A 23,737-nucleotide genomic window follows, 5' to 3' on the forward strand; every position below is an offset into this window, starting at 1 on the left:
TGAAATGCAGCCAATGCATTTTGAGGAAGGGCCTCCACTTTTTTTGGGCCATACAATTCATTCTGTTCAGATTCCTTAAAAGTGATAATCTCTAATAGTGTACAGCGCTATTAACCTTTAAATTGAACAGCTGCAAGCACCACAACCTGACAGGCCGTTGTGCAATCATAAAAAGGGGTTACAAAGTGCGTACCAAAAATGCAAATGATGAAAAAATGTGTATCCAACGATAATATCCAAATAGAAATATCCACACTTAACCAGTAAATGTAAATTAAAGTGATAAAAAGAGTCCATATGTGACATCCGCAAAGGGATCCTTAAATATGGAAGTCACAGTGTGTTAAACTTCAATATTAATAGAAGGGAACCATGCCAATCCAACCAAGAAGTCACCCTGGTGTGTAAGCCGCCACCAACTCAGATGGTTTAAAAGCGCTTACCAAGTTATGTGGACTCGAATGCTATTAATATTGAGTCAAATAGGCATCAAGGGAATGACACCTCTCAATTTTTTTCAGCCTCAAAGCAATACATCCCTGAGGAAGGGGAAAGACCTTCTATAAAAAGCGTTGGTTGTTCTTTCATATCAGTAAAGGCTATTGAATGTAATATTTCCAACACATTGTGAGGAAGGGCCACCTCCTTCTTCAGGGCTGTATAGTTTGTAATTAAACATTTGGCTGTATATTTATTCAATAAACATTTCATATCAATAGAAGCTATTAAATGAAATACAGTCAACGTGTTTCGAGGAAAAGGCTCGCGCTTCTTCAGGGCCATATGGTTTGTAATTAAAGCGGAACTACACTGCATCTGAGAACCACAAAGCAAAAATGCTGTTAAATTCATTTTTTATATTCAAAGCAAACTCCCCCATCCAACTATGTCTCCATGCTTTATATTGTTGCAAAATCACTTTGAAACACATCCCCTAGCATTTCTGGCCATGGCAGATGATTCATGTAGCATTTACTTCCTAGAATCCATCTACCCTTATCTCAAGTATGCAGGCAGGTGGGTGTGCTTAGCTGAAAAAAAACCCTCCCCTCCTGGGATGTATGACATAATTTGCCTAATCAAGAAAACAGGGAAGAAGCATACAGAAAATAGTTTACAACAAGTAAATATGATATACTTTCCTATCTATTTACTAATGCTAGAGGCATGAGGATTAAAAATAGTCAATGTTGATTGAGAAAGTGAAGTTCCGCTTTAACCACTGGCTGTATTTTATTCAATAAATATTTTATACAATACAAGTTATTGAATGAGATACAGCCAACATATTTTGAGAAAGGCACTCTTTCATCTTTAGGACCATATTGGTTTGTAATTAATTATTGGCTGTATTTTATTGAATAAACATTTGACATCAATACAGCCAACACATTTCAAGGAAGGGGCTCCCTCTTCTTCAGGGCTGTGTGGTTTGTCATTAAACATTGACTGTATACATTCAATAAGCATTACAATACACGCCTGCGTATCAAGCGCTCTTACCCTCTAGACTGGTACATAGAGCCCATAAGATCTTCAAAATCCACCTCACCATAAGCCTCAGATGTCGATCGGCATCTGTAACAACATTTTGTTCTAGAGCAGTGGTCTCCAAACCTGTGGGCCGAATGCGGCCCCTTGCTAGCCTTTATCGGGCCCTCAGGGCACTATTCCCTCCACTGACATCAACAAAGGGGACCCATTCCTCTCACCGACACCAATAATGGGGCATTTTTCCATCCCACTGAAACCAGCAATGGGGCATTTTTCCCTCCCACTGATATTAAAGCGGGGTTCCGGCCGCTATATGTTTTTTTTTTTTTTTAAAAGTCAGCAGCTACAAACACTGTAGCTGCTGACTTTTAATAAGGACACTTATCTGTCCAGCGAGCCCGCGATGTCGGCCCCCCTTCGCCGATCCATCCATCGGATCGGCCGCCGGCGCCTCCATCTTAACGAAGGGAAACAGGCAGTGGAGCCTTGTGGCTTTACTGCCCATTTCCTACTGCGCATGCGCGAGTTGCACAGTGCTTTGTGAATGGCCCCGTTGCTTCCTGGGACACAAACAGTTCCCAGAAGGCAACGGGGCCGGTCACCGAAGAGGAGGAAGTGCCGCGGAGTAGGAAGAGGCAGATTAGGAAGACTGCCTAGCAACAAGGGTTTCAGGTAAATTAATATTTTTTTTTTTTTCAAATGTTTTTTTTTTTTTTTTTGACGATTTTTTATGCTATTTTTTATTTTAGGGTGGCCCTCCACTTTAAAAATTAGGCACTATTCCTCCCACTAATACCAATGACGGGGCACTATTCCTCCTTCTACTAACTACAGGCACTATGAAATTTTTTTTACTCCCACTGATATTGGGGCATTTTCTACTTTCACTAGCCTCTCCGGCCCCCCTAAAATCTGAAGGACAATAAACCAGCCCTTTGTTTAGAGAGTTTGGAGACCCCTGTTCTAGAGCGACCATATGATGGCCATACCCAGGAACCCTAGTTTCCTCTGACTTTATAATGCCTACAGGCATATATTTATAGGACCTAAACACGTCTTCATCAGCAGATAACATGATGATCTGTAGCTGTTCAGGCAGAAACGTCACAACATGAACAGTTATTAAACACCGGCTTTATTATATACACAATTATACACACTTGTTAGTCACCAGCGATGTGTGTTTTTGTTTTATTTGTGAATCAGTGCTCTCCGTATCTATATTAATATATAAATATACTTTAAGGACTATTTTCTTAAACACAGTTGGTTTTCCAGTTTTGGTCATATATAATGCCATGTAAAAAATACAGCCGTTAGAAAAAATATTTGCCTTGGGGGGACCTGAAGTCGCAACTGTAAAAAGGTGTTTGGATTAGATAGTGCTTCTCTCTTCCTTCTCATCTATAGCGTCCTCTGGTTATCATTAAGTGCCCTACACCTTTCAAGAAGATGTTATGATCCAAAATTCCCACAATTCTATTAGCCACAGAAGACTATTGTCGCTGCCTCAGGGACAAAACCATTTCTGCATACGTGTCGGGGAGCAACATTTTTTTTTTTCACCTGAAAGTTTAGGTTTATAAAATTTTTTTAAATCACTCTATCTTTTCTTATGGGCAACACCTGTTAAGAGGATAAAAGGTTTAGAGTTTGGCGGCAAGTTCCCAAAAAATAAAACTAGCTTAAAGTTTTAGAGCAGCAACAAATGCGTGAGACTTTCCACAGATACGCTGACAGCCAAACATTAGGAACCCGCGTTGCCCTTTTGCCCTCGAGATCCAAGAGAAAAAGTGTCTTGCTGCGAAACGCTTTGACTTCCTCAACACAGTCTGGTGTTCAGCCCTGAGAATTTGCATTCGAATTCCTCCATCTGGGCCAACATTTGGGCTTCAATGTCAACTTGAAGCTTAAAAATGAAAACCTGCATTTTTTTTTATATGGTCCATTAAAATTTTTGCTGGAAACTGTCAAACCTTTTTTCCACATTTGTGATGGTTTTGCTACAAAATAACAAAAAAAAAAAAAAAAAAAAGCAACAGAAGATGAGGTTTTAAATACGAGTCAAAAATAACTTACTAAAAAAGTTATCCCTTCCCCAGCCCTGTAACAAAGACAGTCAGTCGCCTTCAAAGTTTTTCATTTTGTGTAACAGTTTTTTTTTTTTTTAAATTGTGCTTGATAAATCAGAATTTTGCTAAATAACGTTTAGAAGAGTTTTTTTGCACTCCTTTTCGTAGTGCAAATCTTCAGCCATTTACAAAGTAGTTGGTGTGTTCAAGAATGTAACCCTAGGAGAGGAAAACCTACCAAAAGGGTCAACTGGTGGGTCCTAGTGACCTCCACAGGTTCTCCTGATGGGTTCTGGGCCCCAACAGCGATTGTTATAGTCATGGTGTCCAGTTTCATCATCTCATAGCAGTGGCAGCAGACTAGCCCATGTTTCGGGCAGCGTCCTTTTCACACTGGAACAATGTTTCTCATTGGCTTCTCATAGACAGTACAAACCACACAGAAACAAAATGGTCCTTCGAACTGCTCAGCCTGCTTAGTGCTTTAAAAACGACTTCTTGCAAAAAAAAAAAAATGTTCCCCAATGCTATTTGACATGTTCAGCTGCGTGGGAAGAACAATAGTACTTTTTGTGGGCTATGAATGTGGAAAGGCTGCTGAACTTGATGTTGCAAAGTCGACAGTACCTGTGATTTCCGTTGGGCAGAGCAGAAGACAGACTGGCTTTAGGAGGCTGCATGGGTTTATCCCCAGGAAGAATAGAGTGTGTAGGCACCCTGGTTTCAGCCAAAGGGTTTAGAGGAAGAGCTGGAGAGCTTGGCAACAGAGGCCTCGGGGTGCTGGTGAGCACTGGCCGCGGAGTGGTGCTTGAAACAGGGCTGCCATTAGAGGAGGATGAAGAAGAGGATGAGGTGACAGCATCTTTACAGTTTGCAGTGTCTCTTGGCAGCCCTTGGCCTTGCAGGGGAGAAGTGGATGAGGTGGGTGGGCTAGGCAAGCTATTCTCAGAGGAGCTGCTCTGCTGAACCCGAGCAGGCAGGAGCAACTCCATGAACGCTGTTTGTAAACGGTGACCTGGGGTGGGTTTGGCCAACAGCAGACCATGAACGCTTCGGAAATGTTCGAGAAGGTCTCCTCTGATAACCACATTAGGAGGGCAATAGGGACAGGTGGTGGTAGCAGACGGGGAAGCCTCAACTGAGCTGGTGGTGTACTGCTGTAGTGGTTTTGTGTCAGGAACAGCGATGTAAGGAAGTGCAACTGGCTGGATAGAGTCGCTCCCAGATCCTGGACTCAGAGTTGCTCTCCGCTCTACTTTGACCCTCACACCATCCTCTCCGATCTTCCCTGAGGCATTGAGAGGGGATTTAATTTTCTGAAGTTGCTGCAAAGCTTTCTGTTGTAAAGGGGCCACCGGGCAGGAGAACTTCTTGTGAGCCAGATAGCTTTCCAAGCTGTTGAAGCTGATCTGACAAGCCGTGCACTCGTGGTAATCTGTCAGAGGGACGACCGCTGCAGCAGCTGGCAGCGGCAACGAAGACTCCACAGAAAGGCGTGGCTTCTTACTTAGATCGATGGGCCCCTCTGCCGCATCTGGGCTGGAGCTGGGTGAGGGTACGGTTGGTGCTGCTATCAGCCCTGGCATGAGAGGAAGAGCCTCCACCCGGGTCAGCGGGAGCAACGCCGGAGAAGTTAGGTCTGCAGGAGATACACCATGAATTTCATACAGCTTTCGGCGTTTCCGCGTTCGTGGAGCAGGCTGTGGTGTGTACGGAGGCCCGGCCTTGGTGATCACTCCGCTGCGCCGCAGAGGAGGATCGTGACGTGACGCGCAGTAGAAGCGCTTGTGCACTACATAAGTCTCATGTTTGCTGAAACGGATGTTGCAAGCCTCACAAACAGTACGAGTTAGGTCTTCCTCTGCGTCTTCCAGAAGACCAGGGCTCTGGCTCCCCTCACTAGCGTGGCCACTGCCGGATGCTTCGTTTTCTGTTCCGGCACCCTCCTCCACTTTTATCTGTACAGTTGAGGTGCTGCTTTCCCCTGCAGTGTCTTCTTGTTGTTGTGGACTCACTCGCTGCTCATCAACCGCTGACATTGCGGGAGCTATGGCGGCTCGCACTGGGTGCACCTTCACCTTGCGCCCGCTGCCTGGATTTTCATCTGACACGTGCCGCCCAGAGCAGTAAAGTCTTTTGTGCACATAATAATTGTTGATGTTATTAAACGTAATCTCGCACTCGTAACAAGTAGCGCCTTTGGGTGCCGGAGTTCCCGAAAAGCCAACAGAACTGATGGCTTGTCCTTGTTTCAGGCGGCTGTGTACCAACTCGGACATCTTGGCAAGGATCTCTGAGGCTTGTGGGACGATAGCGGGAGCTGCCTCGTGTCCAAACACATACTGAGGCACTATGATTGACCCCCCGCCAGCGGCTGCTCCCAATTCATTGGGGACCGGGCTTGACCCCGGGGTGGGACTGGAGATCTCAGTCTTAATTTTAACAGCTGGAGAGGGAACCAGAGCAGATTCATCTCTGGCCTCAGGGCTGGTGGAAACAGCTTCGCTGACTGGTCTTGGGGCATCTGGTTCCTCTTTAATGTGGACTTTCAGAGGAGCATCCTCCATAACTGAGGAAGAGGAGACTGGCGATTTAGCATCTCCATTTTTCAAGCTATCGGGAGACAGCTCCTTCTCTGCATCAGATGGAGACTTGGAGGACCGAGAGAGGCCTGGGAGAGAGGCAGTAGCGTGCATGATTGCATGCTGTTGGAGACTGGCAAGGCTGTCTGCCAAAAATCCACATAAGCTGCACTTCAGAAGGCTGGAGATCTGATTTACCCCTGTGAAAAAAAAAAAAAGAACCAATATGAGTAACAAGGAACAAACTATATAATTAAACAACCATGGAGAACATTAAACTGGGCCAAGCCGACCTAACCTAAGAAAGTTAGGCTTATGGTATAAAGAACATTTAGAAATGTTATTTGTATCTAACCAGCACCCTGAAAAATCTACCTTTGCCTGAAATTTCTCCTGAAAAATATCAGTACACTTTCTGGTATGTGAGGGTGCCTGGGCAATCCTGTTTTATCCTGTTCTGTGGCCTCATAGCTGTATATCTTAGGTATGAGATCATCTAAGGCACTGCAGCCTCTTGACTGCTGGTCCCATCAGATTTGGAGGGAGCGTGGACTACTGTGCTGCTCGATGTTCTCCTTGCTAGAGGCTCTGACATGAGGAAGCAAAGCCCTGCCTCTGCAAAGATGGCCACCTACACACAAAGACATGGTACAGAAAGAGGCATAGAATGTCAATAATGGGGAAAAGATCAACTACAGGAAAGGGCGAGGTGTGCAAAGTGTTTTGCTCAGTATTATTCCCTGTACAGAGCCCAACTGACATCTCACACCTTTCCTTTTTATCATTTGGTACTGCCGTATGTTAGGATTATTTTTTTTAAACAAATTTCTCTTTAAAATGCCCTAATATACCCCTTGTGTGAGTGGGAAAGAGTTTCCTCCCCTCCCACTCCAGTGCTCTGTGCCAGCATAGGTGAGTAATGGTTACAGCTCCCAGGTCAGTTAGAGTGAAGCGCACTGTGGTCAGGCTCTGGTGCCTACTAGACTGTGCATACACCTGGCACAAAAAAAGTGGAGGCTATTGGCATTCACAATATTAAGGGGCAGTTTTCAACAGTAAAACCTACCGGAGTTTGATGGCTTGGCTGCAGGCAGCGTTTTCACGACTGGGTACACGTCGACCTTTGACCCAGGCTGGCAGATCATGTGATTGGTTACCAGGTGGCTATACAGAATGTCTCGGGTGGTGGAGATGAAGCCGCACCCATGGCACACACCTAAGAGCAGAATCAAAGGTAAATTAGGAATATCTCACTGCGTTCTAACCAGCTGGGTCTAAAGATTTTCATTAGAGAGTGAAACTGATCAGTTATTTGCAGCACTCAGCTCAATAACTACCATAGAAGAGCTGAGAGAGGTTAAGTTTGGACAAAATGGTCATTTCAAAGTCACAGAATACATGGCTAGACCAACCCTTTGAGTCATTAGTCTAAGCTCAACTGATAGGCATGTTGGCTAGCCATTGACTGCGACTGGAAGATTCAACCGGTGAAAAATCTGTCGACCTAAAATTAATTTCTAAAGTGACTTTCACAATGTATTCTTTTTCATTCCTGCTGTTCCGTGTTTTTTTTTTTCCCCAAGGCATGTACACATTTGTAAAAGCTCCCTCTAGTGGCCAAATGAGATAACTTGGTGCATGTAAACCCTATTTCTGCGATAAATGCCCACTCCCAGCATCACCAGAGCAAGAGCTCCCCCTAGGGGTGGCTGTTGCACATGTGTATTATATGTTACTGAAGTGATTGTGTACTGGGGATACAAGGTCCTACCATTTATCAACAGGCACCATAAAATTATTTTGTATACATATAGCTGCTCACTGCTGAAGCCCCCAAATGTCACTTTCTGAAGTTAGTTTGCCTTGACTTAGCAACAACCATCCCCCCCCCATGTCATACTAGTACAACAGATCAAATGGCGATAACAGTCCAAGTAGCTGTAATGTCATCTCATGGTCACATAAAACAGTCAATGCGTTTTGGGGGTTCAAAACATTCCCAATTATGAAATAGATATAAATGATAAATAAACTAATTGTCAAACAATTAATACTAAAATTCATAGTATATGGGGCGTGTCCAAGATGGCGACGGGAGAGGACGCTCTGTAACTGAGCTCTTGGAGTCCGATCGATATATCCTGCTTCTTTCCTGATGCTGTAATTGGGCTGTGGATCGGTCTAGGGTGCACAGCCGAGGCTCCGGGACACGCCCAGCGGTAAATCCTGCCATTCCAACCTTAGCAGCGGCTTCCCTGGGGGCCTCCTCCAGTTGGGGTGGGGGTTGGCGGGGTGGGGAGGTTGGGGGGGTTAATTTTATTCTTGTTTATAGTGCTGTTTTTCCATATACATGCTAGTATGTGTCAGTATCCCTTCTGCAATATATGTCTACTGTTCTGTCTGGGGAAACTTATAGCCCCGCTATTGTATGGTGGTGTGGTGGGTGGCCAACTTGTGGCATCTGTGGCCAAGGTTCTCTCCGTAATTCTTCCTCATATAGATTTGATTGTAAGACCCTATGTCTATCTGTAAAATAGTGTCCTGGAAAACCAGGGGCTTAAACTCAAAAATAAAAAGATCACTGGTGTTTCAGTTTCTGCAGCGACAGTCTCCCCATATCTGTATACTCCAGGAGACTCACCTGACTGGGGGGAGATTTCTGAGTCTTAGAAGGCCCTGGGTTGTTCACTCATATCACTCCACATATAATAAACCTCTCGTGAGGAGTTAGGATATTGATCCACAAATCTTTGCCCTTTTGTCTGCTGGCACTGGATATAGATCCTGGGGGTGGCGATGTCATCATTCATGCTAATATAATGACTCTGGAAATTGTTATTGTGGGATTGTATGTACCCCCTCCTGCCTCAGTTGCCTTCTTGTACCAGCTGGTATTCAGGCTCTTGCAGTATGCCACTGATAATATCTTGATATTTGGGGACTGTAATATGGTCACGGATCCTGTGATGGACAGATTATCCCAGACATCCGGCTCTGCTACTTAATTGACGGCCTGGGCAGAAGCCTTTAATTTCACGGATGTCTGGCGGTGGAGACACCCCAAGCTGAGGGTGTATACCTGCCACTCTGCAACCTACAGAACATTCTCCAGGATTGATCTGGTGTACTCCGGGGGGGTCTGTCCTCTGCAGGATACGATGTTACTATTATGCCTAGGGGTATATCTGACCATGCACCTATCTCCCTACAACTAGGGCTGTCATGCTTTTCATCAGAAGGCCTGTTGCGTTTCTCTAGATTCTGGTTATCTGACTCGAGGGTAGACATGCCATGCAAGGCGAATATGATCACGTTCTGGAACTCGCAGGATCGCTCTGTCCCTATTCCTGTCACTTGGGATGCATTTAAGGCCTGTATGAGGGGTAGTTTTCAGGAACACATTGGGAAGGTCCGAAGGAGGGCTCGCAAAGAACTACAGGAGGCCGAAGCTAAGGCTATGGCCTTGGAGGCTGTTTATGTTAGGGATCGTGATCCCCAGGTCTATTCCTCCCTTCGGGGCAGCCCTGCAGGATGTGTCCCTTATTCGTATCTCCACTACTAAAATCCATCTGCTCCACTAGAGCCAGAGGATTTTCGAACAGGGGGAGAGGAGTGGTCATCTGTTGGCCTGGTTGTCGCGGGAGCACTCCTCTCTGGTGTCTATTTCCCATATTCAATCCTCCACTGGGGACATCCTAACAGATCCAATGCAGAATAACGCCCGGTTTGCCTCATACTATCAGGAAATGTATAGCTCCAGGGTGTTGTATACAGAAGGAGAAATGCACGAGTCTTTAGACCAGGTGGATCTACCATGTCTTACAGATTCCTCTAGGGAGAGGCTAGACAGCCCCCTGACCCTCAAAGAGATGAAAACGGCGGTCTAGTCTCTGCAGGGCAAAAAGATGCCGGGCCTGGATGGGTACCCGGCGGAATTTTTTTTAGACAGTACGCTGATGATCTCCTGCCTACATACCGAGAGGTGCTTATAAAAGCCTTCGAGTGTGGCGAGCTGCCCCAGTCTATGTACGAAGCAGTGGTCCTCTCTAAGCCTGACAAAAACCCTGAATTGTGCTCATCCTACCGGCCAATTTCTCTGTTAAATTTTGATTTAAAAATACTTGCTAAAGTACTGGCCGACAGATTGAATTCTGTGATCACGGCTTTAATCCACCCAGACCAGTCTGGGTTTATGCCAGGCAGAGGGACAGACATATACATACGCAGACTACTGACGCATATGGACAGAGCTGCGGAGGACAGCCTGGGGGCAGTGGCATCCCTGGATGCTGAAAAAGCATTTGACTCGGTTAAATGGGAGTACCTCTGGGTTTGGGCCTGTTTTAATAAAGTGCTGCGTCTGATGTATGCCCCTACCAGGGCTCGGGTGCGCATAGATACGAGCTGAGTTTGTGGTCAAGGGAATCCAAGTGGGGGTGGTGGAGGAGAAAATATCCTTATATGCAGATGACACTATCCTGTATTTGAGGGATGTCTCCTCTTCCCTCCCAGCGGCCCTACAGATAATTGATCTCTTCGGATCGTATTAGGATTAACTGGGATAAATCCCTCATATATCCCTTGAATTCCTCACAGTCTAGACCACGTATGCAGAGCCCGCTAGTCTGGGTGGACAAATTTAAATACCTGGGGATATGCATGGGCGGACCGGTCACTGGGTACTTGGACCTCAACCTGATACCCCTGCTGACGTCGTTCTCGCAGCGCTGTATGGACTGGAAGTCACTCCCCTTTACTCCGGTTGGCAATAAAATAAAAATGATTTTTCTTTCTAAATTTCTGTATTTATTTAGAAACTGCCCACTCTTGCCCCCCAGCGTCGTGCTTTAAAAGACTAAAGTCCATAGTCATCTCCTTTACCTGGCTAGGTAGGGTGCCTAGACTGGCAATATCCACACTGCAGCTATCGGTAGGACAAGGTGGACTAGCCCTCCCCAGTTTCCAACAATATTACTGGGCGGCCGTCCTAGTGACGGACCGCTGGTGGTTCTCGCAGCCCAAGGACAATCTGGCGGTGACCTTGGAGGAAGCGATCCAGGGGTCATACGCTACACTCAGCAACCTAGTGTTCTGCGGGGTTAGGGCCCACCCTGAATTAACAACTTTAATGCGCACAACAATAAGAGCCTGGCATCGAGCTAGGGCGTCACATCTCACTTCGGAGACCTTTTCTCCCCACACTCCTCTGTGGGGCAACCCCAATCTCCATCATATGCGGAGCGTTCCCAACCCTCAGGTGTGGGCTACTAGAGGCATAGTAGGGCTGAAGCACCTAGTGACAGGGGGTAGGTTGAGTACGTTTCCAGAACATAAGGCAGTGTATAATCTTCCCAACTGGATGTTCTTCAGATATTTGCAGGTGAAACACGCCTTTCAACACCAATTCCCCAGTGGTATCGCCCTCAAGTCAGATCCAATGGAGCGGTTGTTGTCAACTAAAGTCCTGATAAGCCCCTTGTCAACACTGTATTTCCATCTCTGGGTGTCCCCATCTTTTAAATTAACTAAGGTCTGTATGAAATAGCAACAGGATATCCCATCCCTCTCTGATGAAGACTGGGAAAGCTGCGTTTCCTCCCATGTTACCAATCTGCGTGGCGTATAGTAAGCTCTATTTACCCGTATAGATCCTCGTCCGGCCCACGACGTGGAGACCTGGAGGCTTCCTTTATACATATGGTGTGGTCCTGCCCCCTTCTGCAGAGCTTCTGGGAACAGGTTTGGGGGGATGTTAACCAGGTTGCGGGGACAACACTCCCACTAACTCCAGAGGTCATGTTGTTGAATGTGATCACCGACCCCACGGTGAGAAAATATGCCAAATTGTTCATAATATAGTCCATGTACTATGCTCGGAGAGAAATTTTACTGAAGTGGAAGGCTGAAGTGCCACCCACCGTCAACACCTGGTGGAATACCCTGAATAATTTATGTTTATCAACAGGAAATGTCAGAGTAAGTTTGACAAAATATGGTCCTCCTGTATAGATTCCTGGGGCGCTTTACAGCTGGAGATTTCTCCTCCAGGCCCGGAAGCGGACCCTTAGGTTTATCTACAATACTGGGCCAGGTGGACCTTAGCCTGGTTGTCATCGGTCGCCCCCCCCCTCCTCCATGTCCTCTCTGCTCTACCTTGCTCCCCTCCGCCCCCCCCCCCCACCCCCCCCCCCCCCCCCACCAATTGGGGATCCTCCAGTGTCTATCCAAGACTCACTGGTCCGGGTGAGAGTGTTCTCCTAGTAAATATCTGATAACCTCTTTTTCTTTTTCTAGTAGCCCTGTTGGATACAGTTGACTGGTATCCCTCTATACAAACATATGTTAACAATGTATACTGAGAATATTTTTGTACCGTCTTTTTTTTTTTACCCTGCAATGTTTTGTGATACTGACATGTGAATATTGTTTTTCAATAAAGTTCTTACTTAGAACACTTACTTACGTAAAAAAAAAAAAATCATAGTATATAAGTACACAAGATCAAAATCTATGTTATAAACCAGATGAAGTGTTTTGATCCCCTAAACACATTGGCTGTTTTATGTAGATGGATCATTAAAGCTACTTGGACTCTCACATTCGGTCTGGCGCTCCTGTTGTGTTTTTACGTCACATTCTGGGTCAACACCAAAGGATAGCCTTGCTTATCATATATACGCAGCCTCATGAGAGGCAGTGAGCTTGTAGAACATTCTGGGGTCCCATTGAAGGATAGCCTTGCTTCACATAAGCGCCCCACAAGAGCCAGTGGGCTTGTAGAATATTTTCTTTCTCCGATTTATAGGCCCTCAGCGCCTCTTGGCTGTGTCTTTTTTTTGTAACCCCTACCAGTCAGTGGTTAGTTGCTCCAGCACTGCCTTGTGGTAGAGGTTTACAGATTAAACACAAACCTGCAGGGGTATAACTGGAAGGAACTCTGCAGGGAAAAGTGTGGGCATGCTGTGTAAACTTTCCATGCCTTTCATTAAACATCTGTATCATAGGCTGAAGTTAATGACTGAAGGAACGGTAGGCCAGTTTGATCAAAAATGTAGACAATCCCTTTAAAATATGCCAACTATTCACTTGGGGGCAGCCAACTGCTGGCCTAGAGCAGTGTTTCTCCAAATCCGTACTTGGTGGCCACCAACAGCTCTCATTAACACACTGGCAGCAGTAATAATTATTGTACTTCTTCAAACTATTCAACAAAAGTTGTGCGTCTATCTAAAAGTCATAAATAACATGAACCATTTTGGAGCCACTAAGGACCGGCATTGAGAAACACGGGTCTAGACCAATAATTTGCAGAAGGTGGCCCACAGGTACCCACACTATGTAGTGATAAATGAAGCATTGACCCAGCAAATCAAAAATGATCGATTCTGACCGTACCATTCAAGGTGTCGGTGTGGACCTTCAGGTGGCGCTCACAGTTGGCCTTGGTGGTGAAGGCGGACAGGCAGATCAAGCACACAAACGGTCGTTCTCCTGTGGGGAGATAAGACAAGCCGTTAGCGCCACCCCTGGGCGCCTCGTTATCACAAAGCAATAGTCGCCACTTTTGCTCACAGAGAGAAGCGTGCGCGCTCTGATTAAGATGGGGAGATAACAGCCTGCGCTGCGATTCATCTGAAGGGGAGACTTTGAACGCAGAGAGTGGAACATCGTATGAAATCCAAGAGATGGGAGATGAAATGCCTGTCTCAAGTGCCAAAAATGTTTCTATAAAAACGGACAACTCTCCTGAACTGATCTATGGAAGAGGCCTCGAATATTGGCATACAGGGCTCATCTGCTGCTGGGGTGAGCCACAGAGGACAGATAGGTGCTGGAATAACAAAGGGTTAACTGATCACTATTAACCACAGTGCAGATCCAGACTCCCCCCTGTGCTACGAAGTATCATTTCCTGATGGCGGGGCTGACTGACAGGAGGGTGTATATATACAAAGTGTGTTGAAAGGGCACTAATATGGGGAACACAAATCTCTAGCCCTAATATTAAAGAGAACCAGTCACTGTGGGGTTTATATTAATTAATCCGCCTTAACCACTTCAGCCCCGGAAGAATTTACCCCCTTCCTGACCAGAGCACTTTTTGCGATTCGGCACTACGTCGCTTTAACTGACCATTGCGCGGTCGCGCGGCATTGCTCCCAAACAAAATTGACGTCCTTTTTTCCCCACAAATAGAGCTTTCTTTTGGTGGTATTTGATCGCCTCTGCGGTTTTTATTTTTTTGCGCTTTAAACAAAAAAATAGCGACAATTTTGAAAAAAAACGCATTATTTTTTACTTTTTGCTATAATAAATTTCCCCCAAAAATATTTAAAAAAACTTTTTTTTCCTCACTTTGGCTGATACGTATTCTTCTACATGTTTCTGGTAAAAAAAAAAATCAAAAATCGCAATAAGCGTTTATTGATTGGTTTGCGCAAAAGTTATAGTGTTTAAAAAATAGGGGATAGTTTTATGGTATTTTTATTATTAATTTTTTTTTTTTACTAGTAATGGCGGCGATCAGCGATTTTTATTGTGACTGCGACATTATGGTGGACAAATCGGACATTTTTTACACATTTTTGGGACCATTGTCATTTATACAGCAATCAGTGCTATACAAATGCACTGATTACTGTGTAAATGACACTGGCAGTGAAGGGGTTAACCACTAGGGGGCTAGGGAGGGGTTAAGTATGTCCTGGGGCGTGTTACTAACTGTGGGGGGCGTGGCTACGTGTGACACGTCACTGATCTCTGCTCCCAATCACAGGGAGCAGAGATCAGTAACACTGTCACTAGGCAGAACGGGGAGATGCTTGTTTACATTAGCATCTCCCCGTTCGTGCTCTCGGTGAGGTGATCGTGGGTATCCCTGCGGTGTTTGAGTCCGCGGGACCCGCGACCCGACTCACCAAGCTCCCGGCCGGCGGTGCGCACGCGATGGCGGCAAATTTAAAGGGACGTACGGGTACGCCCATTTGCCCAGCTGTGCCATTCTGCCGATGTACATCTGCGTGCGCCGGTCGGGAAGTGGTTAAAATGTTACTAAACCCAGGACCCTGTATTCACTATATCTGGTCCCCCACCGAACATGAAAGTGCAATTATTTTAGTAAATCTAAACTGCTAAATGCCTTGTCTCATCAGCAGTATATAGCAGTCTTGTGACTTCTATCAGTGTCTGGTTAAAGCTTGTAGGAGTTTTAATTCGCCCCCAATTGTCCCATGAGGCTGCAGGACCCCTGACCCTCTGTCTGGACAGTGCTGATTGGCCCTGTGCTGATCACATGCACTCTCCCAAGACAAAAAAAACTCTAAAAATACACACCAAACTGAGCATGTGCAGAGTGCCCCCAGGGTTCTGTTCTAGCAGGAGATGGTTTGGGGACTGTGGAAGAAGGGGAGGATCAGAGAAGACAAAATCAAACAGCTTTTACACAATGCAGAGGATTAACCCCTTAGGTTCCATAATGAGTATAACAGGAATACTTGACTGCATATACAGACTGATTTTACAGTTGTGAGTTTACTTTAAATTTATAAATCTCCAGCCTTGGCAATGAAAAAACAATATAGTTGATCAATTTGTCTTGTTTCTTTCCATAAGGACAACTCTGGAGCTGAGAGGCCCTGGCCACACACCGCTGTTTTCTTTCCTCAGTTTCAATTAACTTTAGAACCCCTGCATGGCTCCTCTTACATTACTCCCATCTGTCATTACTCCTCCTTTGACGTGTTTCACTCAGTTTACCATCCCAGTGATGATGCCCTAATTGGGAGTGAAATGTGTTGGGGAGGAGTTATGTCAAGTAGGAGTAATAATGTAAGATGAGCCATGCAATAGTTAATTGAAAATGAAGGAAAAAAACAGTGGCTCCCCATAGACCCCCACCCCCTAAAAAAAAATAAAAAATAAAAGAATATTATGGTGGTCAAACCCCCAACCCAGACCGGCTACAAGCATTATGGATATCCCCGTCCAAGCCTCCACTCACCACTGTGGCTCCTCATGTGAATCTCCAGGGAGCTGGCACTGGGGCAGCTCTTCTTGCACTGCGGGAAGGGACAGACCCGCTCGTTGGGGTAGGAATCTTTCGGCTTCTCGTCCAAGGTGGGGGAGGTGGAGCTCTGACGGCTGGCGCAGTAGTACATGAGATGAGCCTGCAGATTGCGCTCGCTGCGGTACCAGATTCCGCAATCCTTGCAGGGAAATATGTCCTCTGAAATACAGGAAAAAGAAGAGATTTGGAATTGTGATATACCATGTTGGTTCATATTCTCAGCAAATGTTCTGCATGCTAGATAATAGAGCTTCCCCAGTACAATACAAAGAAATAATGGCTCTGTGTTTTAGTAGAAATCATCCTTTTACATAAAGTAACATTGTTTATATACACTGTTCAGACAGAGAGAGAAACAAAGTAACATTGTCTATAAACATTGTTCAGGTGGGAGATAGATACAAAGTAACATTGTTTATAAACATTGATTAGTTGGGATATAAAGAGAAGCAAAATAACATGGTTTATAAACATCGCTCAGACTGGAGATAGGGATATACAAAGTCACACTGTTTATCTCCCGTCAGAGCAATCTTTTTAAACAATGTAACTTTGTATCTCACTGTCTCCTGTCTGAGCAATATTTATATACAATGAAACTTTGTATACTGTCTGAGCAATGTTTATAAACCATGTTACTTTGCATCTTTTTATCTCCAGTCTGAGCAATGTTTGTAAATAGTGTTACAATGTTACTTTGTATCTCTCTATCTCCTGTCTGAGCAATATTTATAGAGACACAAAGTAACACTGTTTACAAACATTGCTGAGGCTGGAGATAGAGATTATTATTATTATACAGGATTTATATAGCGCCAACAGTTTGCGCAACGCTTTACAATGAGGGCAGACAGTACACTTACAATACAAATCAATACAGGAGGGATTAGAGGGCCCTGCTCGTTAGAGCTTACAATGTAGAAGAAAAAGATAAAGTAACATTGTTTATAAACATTGCTCAGAGGGGAGATAGAGATACAAAGTAACATTGTTTATAAACATTGTTCAGATAGGAGATACAAAGTAACATTGTTTCTAAATATTGCTCAGACAAGGGATACAAAGTAACATTGTAACACAATTTACAAACATTGCTTAGGCTGAAGATAAAGAAATAAAGTAACATTGTTTATAAACATTGCTCAGAGGAGAAATAGAGAGATACAAAGTAACATGGTTTCATTCATCTGCAAATGAAAGGTGAAATGAACCGGTTAATGACTGGTCCACTTTAACTTGCTACTTACTGTTAACCACCGCAGTGGCCAGGATGGCCGCCATGCCAGCTTGCTGCGGGAGGAGCTGGAACTCGGGTTGGGTGACAACCGCCTGTGAGGTCTCTCCGGGTTCCTCCTTTATGCTGAAGTTAGGGATGGCTTGGGGTTCAGCCATGAGGAAGGCCCGGATCACTTCACCTTGTTCTATGACCTGAGATGTCTTACACCAGATCTGGTCCCCTAAAGAGAGGGATATGGAAAGTTATTTAAAGTGTCAGAAGATGCGGAGTGCCCATTTAAAGGGGGCTCCTCCCATTTTCTTTTTTGCTCACAATAAAAACTGCAAGTCACAAAGTCTGCATCACTGACTGTAATAATGTGTGTTTTATAGTCATATTCAGTAGGCTGTTCACAGTGTCTCTTGTAGCACTGCAGCCTTTTTTTTCATGTAATTCAGCACTGTCAGCTCTGCAATGGGTGGAGCTGGGAATCTACTGTGCACGTCCACAAGCCAAGGAACTAGTATTCCCAAACAAGCATCCAGGCTCAGTTTAAAGCAGCAGGATGAATTGGTGCACTGGACTACATCGGGTCTACATCTGCTGCATTCATTTAAAAGCTCCACTTTCAGTTTTTCCTGCACTCAGCCAGGTCTTGTCATCACACCTTGGAACCAGCACACAGGCTCCAGGGACTCACCTTTCCTGTACAGGACGGAGTTGGCTTCGAACTCACAAGGGACGAAAGTCACATTTTTCAGCCAGCAGTCTTCATCCACCTCCAGGGAGAGAGCGCCACCCTGCAGACACAGACAGAGCATGACAATCTGGAGTGACCACACTCAGACGGCTCCATGTTAAAGGGCCATTGTACCAAAACTGTTCAAAGCTAAAGTTTAATCTGCTTATATTTTGCCTTCCCCCTTATCAACATAATGACATTAAAAAAAAAAAAAACCTTTCCATTTTTATTACATACCTTATTTTAGATTATCACTGCGTCTCTGTGCTTCCCTATGCAATGCAGGCAGATCATGGCTGGTGGAGGGGGGGCCAGGCAGGGTGCTGTACATACAGTATCTCACAAAAGTGAGTACACCCCTCACATTTTTGTAAATATTTTCTTCTATCTTTTAATGTGACAACTCTGAAGAAATGACACTTTGCTACAATGTAAAGTAGTGAGTGTACAGCTTGTATAACAGTGTAAATTTGCTGTCCCCTCAAAATAACTCAACACACAGCCATTAATGTTTAAACCGCTGGCAACAAAAGTGAGTACACCCCTAAGTGAAAATGTCCAAATTGGGCCCAAAGTGTCAATATTTTGTGTGGCCACCATTATTTTCCAGCACTGCCTTAACCCTCTTGAGCATGGAGTTCACCAGAGCTTCACAGGTTGTCACTGGAGTCCTCTTCCACTCCTCCATGATGACATCACGGAGCTGGAGGATGTTAGAGACCTTGCGCTCCTCCACCTTCCGTTTGAGGATGACCCACAGATGCTCAATAGTGTTTAGTTCTGGAGACATGTTTGGCCAGTCCATCACCTTTACCCTCAGCTTCTTTAGCAAGGCAGTGGTCGTCTTGGAGGTGTGTTTGGGGTCGTTATCATGTTGGAATACTGCCCTGTGGCCCAGTCTCTGAAGGGAGGGGATCATGCTTTGCTTCAGTATGTCACAGTACATGTTGGCATTCATGGTTCCCTCAATGATCTGTAGTCCCCCAGTGCCGGCAGCACTCATGCAGCCCCAGACCATGACACTCCCACCACCATGCTTGACTGTAGGCAAGACACACTTGTCTTTGTACTCCTCACCTGGTTGCCGCCACACACGCCTGACACCATCTGAACCAAATAAGTTTATCTTGGTCTCACAGACCACAGGACATGGTTCCAGTAATCCATGTTCTTAGTCTGCTTGTCTTCAGCAAACTGTTTGCGGGCTTTCTTATGCATCATCTTTAGAAGAGGCTTCCTTCTGGGACGACAGTCATGCAGACCAATTTGATGCAGTGTGCAGCGTATGGTCTGAACACTGACAGGCTGACCCCCCACCCCTTCAACCCCTGTAGCAATGCTGGCAGCACTCATACGTCTATTTCCCAAAGACAACCTCTGGATATGACGCTGAGCACGCGCACTCAATTTCTTTGGCCGACCATGGCGAGGCCTGTTCTGAGTGGAGCCTGTCCTGTTAAACCGCTGTATGGTCTTGACCACCTTGCTGCAGCTCAGCTTCAGGGTCTTGGCAATCTTCTTATAGCCTAGACCATCATTATGTAGAGCAACAATTCTTTTTTTCAGATCCTCAGAGAGTTCTTTGCCATGAGGTGTCATGTTGAACGTCCAGTGAGCAGTATGAGAGAGTGAGAGCGATAACACCAAATTTAACACACCTGCTCCCCATTCACACCTGAGACCTTGTATCACTAACGAGTCACATGACACCAGGGAGGGAAAATAGCTAATGGGCCCAATTTGGACATTTTCACTTAGGGGTGTACTCACTTTTGTTGCCAGCGGTTTAGACATTAATGGCTGTGTGTTGAGTTATTTTGAGGGGACAGCAAATTTACACTGTTATACAAGCTGTACACTCACTACTTTACATTGTAGCAAAGTGTCATTTCTTCAGTGTTGTCACATGAAAAGATAGAATAAAATATTTACAAAAATGTGAGGGTGTACTCACTTTTATGAAATACTGTAGCTTCCTAAAAACATTACAGCATCCTGAAGCTGGGATTTGTAAGATGCCAATAACCCAATTTCATAGACAGATTTTACTCATATTTATTCATATAATTCATATTTTTTTATTATAGCAAACAGTATGTATACACATAATATAAACAAGAACACATTTAAAATTACTTGATCAAGTCATTTTGGATGTTGACAACTATGATCGATAGTTGATAACTATGGGGTGATAATCCCGACATGTTTCGCCAATAAATCCGGCTTCCTCAGGGGATACTTACTATCACACCACTATACATTATTGATGCATGTAATCATCCAAAAACAGAAGCAAGATCCCGAGATTCACGTATAAATGTTCGGCAAACAAACAGAGCGAGACACACCAAACGGCTGTGGGATGAGGAACTCATGTGCTGGCCGTAGGAGGCGGAAATCAGATCCCCAAATCAGCGGGGAGGCTGAAACACACGGATGTGGTGGTGAAAACAAGGCAAGACCTTTGGAGGAATCGCCCTCCGCTAAGTGGCCCTTTGGGTAGGGGATTGAAGACCCCTCCATTGGGGGGATAACAACAGTTTGGCAGTGGCTAAGGATCCGATTTCCCCCTCCTGCGGCCAGCACATGAGTTCCTCATCCCACAGCCATTTGGTTTGTCTCCGTCTATTTGTTTGCCGAACGTTTATACATGGATCTCGGAATCTTACTTCTCTTTTTGGATGATTACATGCATCAATAATGTATAGTAATAAATATCCCCTGAGGAAGCCAAATTTATTGGCGAAACATGTCGGGATTATCACCCCATAATCATCAACCATCGGTCATGCTTGTCAACATCCAAAATGACTTGATCCAGTATTTTTAAATGTGTTCTTGTTCATATTATGTGTATACATACTTTTTGCTAGGTTTACCTCTTTTTTAAATCAATATAATAAAAATGTATTCATTTTAATATCCATCTATGAAATTGGGTTATTGGCACCTTAAAAATCTCAGCTCCTGGTGTGAGCATTTTTCTTGTGTTCTATTTCTAAGTCATGGGATGCAGTGTCTTTGAGCTTTCCTCTATCAACTCTTTCTTGGATCACAGCCCCCGACCTCAGTACTCCTCTCAAGAGCCCTCAGCCCTGATACAAGCGGTGGGCTGGTCCTTGGGAGGAGTTCTACAAATATCAAAATGCCTTTACTGGTGGGTGCCAGTCTGGAGGAGTTGGATACTCCAAGGAAGGTTGACTTGGATTATACCCGCATGTGATGCTGAGCCTTCGTGAAAGAACTGAAATTCAATGAACAGGTCACGCTGGGGAGGAAAAGACTAGATGATGCTGGACAGCCTCCAGCCAGGAAATGAGGTAGTCTCTATCTGATCTGCTACATCTTCTAATGCACAATGTGAGAAGCTCACAGTGTGCAGTGAAATCAGAGTAAGCCATTTCATTCCATGAGACAACCTGTACAACCGTGCAAGACTGAAGGGAAGGCCCGAGGTCAGATTTAATAACAGAAACCCCGCTGGTAAGTGGGAATAATTTATTGGTGCAAGGCGGAATCACCTCAACACCATCCTCACCAATAAAAAACTTTCCACCATCTATGACAAATAAGAATACACAGACTGGACTGGCTGTTCAGCAGTTCCCCAGGCCGGCCACTAGGTGGCGATCCTGCCTCAGCAGAGAGGGAGGATTCAGCATCGTTATCCTTGCATCGAGTGTTATTTGCAGAAATATTAGAAGGCTGTGCTTTGCTTGGGGGCTTGACACTGCGATTTGCAGACGGCGGCTGAAATGCCCACCGAAATGTGCCCACGCCAGCAATTCCCAGAACCCACTGCTGCATGGCGGTCAATGTTCGCCTGACAGCGCTAAAGAGACCCTGTCTTTGCTAACAAGCGCCTGCTGCTACAAATTAGAAAGATACAGCACATTTATTTCAGAGGTACTGATGCCTCGTGCCTCCCGCCCATCTCTGTGCTAGAACAAAAATTCCAGGAAAAACAGCTGCCTCAATTTTGCATGACTTCTCAATACAGCTAGGTGTGAATGGGTCCCAAGAGGACAGGTGCTCTTTATTTGCAATGCCAAGTCACATATAAAATCGAATGGATCTCCAGCAATCAGAATTCTGGAGGTTACCGCAAAGCTCCCTTTTGATTGGCTGCAGTGGATGGATGGACATTCTTATTACCACTTTAACTGTGACAACATACACTGTATCTTTTTACTATTACAGCCAATGGGAAATACAAGAATTATCGGGGGGGGGGGGGGGGGGGGGGGTGTAGATCGTCCTACTTTTACCTATTGAATGCTTGTATACTGTATATACTTCAAAAGCCTGCACATGGTTCACTATAGATAGGTAAGGTCATTCATTAGAATATCAAAGTTGTTTCTTCTGCATTGGTCAATGTAAGGATTATTGTTATGTAACAAAACCTGTGGGTGCAGTAAACAAAACGCGTGAAAAAAAAAAGTGCTCTTTTTCCACTGCTGATTATTCCTCGAAGGCACCGGGAAGGTGAACGCACACGCCTGGATTTAGTTTCTGAAATGGGAATAAACAGAGTGGCTGCAGCAGGCCCCGGCGTTTCATCGCTGGAAATGCTCAGCCTCTCCGAGTCCCTAATGAATATTAATGAGCGCAGAGAAGAAGAAATTAATCTGGCTGATCCTCAGATGGCTGCGTCAGTAACGATATGAAATCTAATTATTCCTTCCAATATTTCTAAGACCCTCGAACGGGGGAGAGTTGGCGCTACTCAGCTCCGGCTTATCGCGGCGATGGGGGCCGCGTGTTCCCGGAGCGATAATAAATGCCGGGCTTTGCTGATGATGCAGAAAACGTCGCTCATTGTCACACACACACACAAGCTCTGCCTGGATGCTTCACCTTCTCCCGGGGCCACTCAGAGCGCAGCACGGCCGCCATGACATCACCCGGCCGCAATTAAGCAAAAAAAAAAAAAAAAACCAAACATGTGAGTCGCATCTTCAAGGTGGCGGTTCTGGCTGACAAAAGCGCATTTTCGCCGCTTTCCTGATGGGGTTATTACTGGTGCTAATGGGGAAACATTTTCTTTCTGGCAAGATCTAACACTTGTGCAATGTGAATGTATGCTGCTGTGCGTTTTTTTTTCCCCCTAACTTCTATTTTAATTCTTTGTGTCACTGCAATGTGTTAAAGAGCGGCCGAAAATATTGTATAAAAATAGAACATGGTGTGCAAAAATAGAACTTTTTTTTTTTTCAGTGCTGCGTTGATGTGAACTAAGCTGTAGGACATAAGGCAAATTGTGCTGTTCTTGCGTGGCTGGTGTGAATGAGCCTCCAGGCTATACACAGCCAAATAAACCCCCCGCAGGTGTGAAGAGCAAACCTGAATAGAAAGGCAGACATGTTTTTTGGACGCTTGCTGCGATCGCACATGAGATTGGATAAATGCACCTAAACTATTCTGGGAGAATGCAAGGGAAGGTGGGGTCAGGCTGACAATGTTTGACTAATTTTTTGTTTTTAAGACAGTATTTTTGTATTAGAGGAATGGTTCAGCTTAGGGGCTCATTACAAACAATGTACCGCCAACAGGGGGGGC

General features: G+C 45.0%; 1 protein-coding gene across 1 annotated transcript in view; it reads right to left on the reverse strand.

Annotated features, from left to right (window-relative positions):
* Positions 1–2,610: 2,610 nt before the first annotated feature.
* The window catches only part of ZFPM1 (zinc finger protein, FOG family member 1), a 167,088-nt gene continuing 145,961 nt past the window's right edge, over positions 2,611–23,737 (reverse strand). Inside the window, exons 6-11 of the mRNA XM_073605709.1 lie at positions 18,131–18,230; positions 17,462–17,671; positions 16,149–16,373; positions 13,544–13,639; positions 7,215–7,364; positions 2,611–6,348 (exon numbers count right to left, since the gene is read on the reverse strand). Of these exons, the coding sequence (XP_073461810.1) occupies positions 4,094–6,348; positions 7,215–7,364; positions 13,544–13,639; positions 16,149–16,373; positions 17,462–17,671; positions 18,131–18,230 (3,036 nt within the window). The 3' untranslated portion in view covers positions 2,611–4,093. The remainder of the gene's footprint in view (positions 6,349–7,214; positions 7,365–13,543; positions 13,640–16,148; positions 16,374–17,461; positions 17,672–18,130; positions 18,231–23,737) is intronic.

The sequence above is a fragment of the Aquarana catesbeiana genome, linkage group LG11 (assembly GCF_042186555.1).
Source record: "Aquarana catesbeiana isolate 2022-GZ linkage group LG11, ASM4218655v1, whole genome shotgun sequence".
In the NCBI taxonomy this organism is placed as follows: Eukaryota; Metazoa; Chordata; class Amphibia; order Anura; family Ranidae; genus Aquarana; species Aquarana catesbeiana.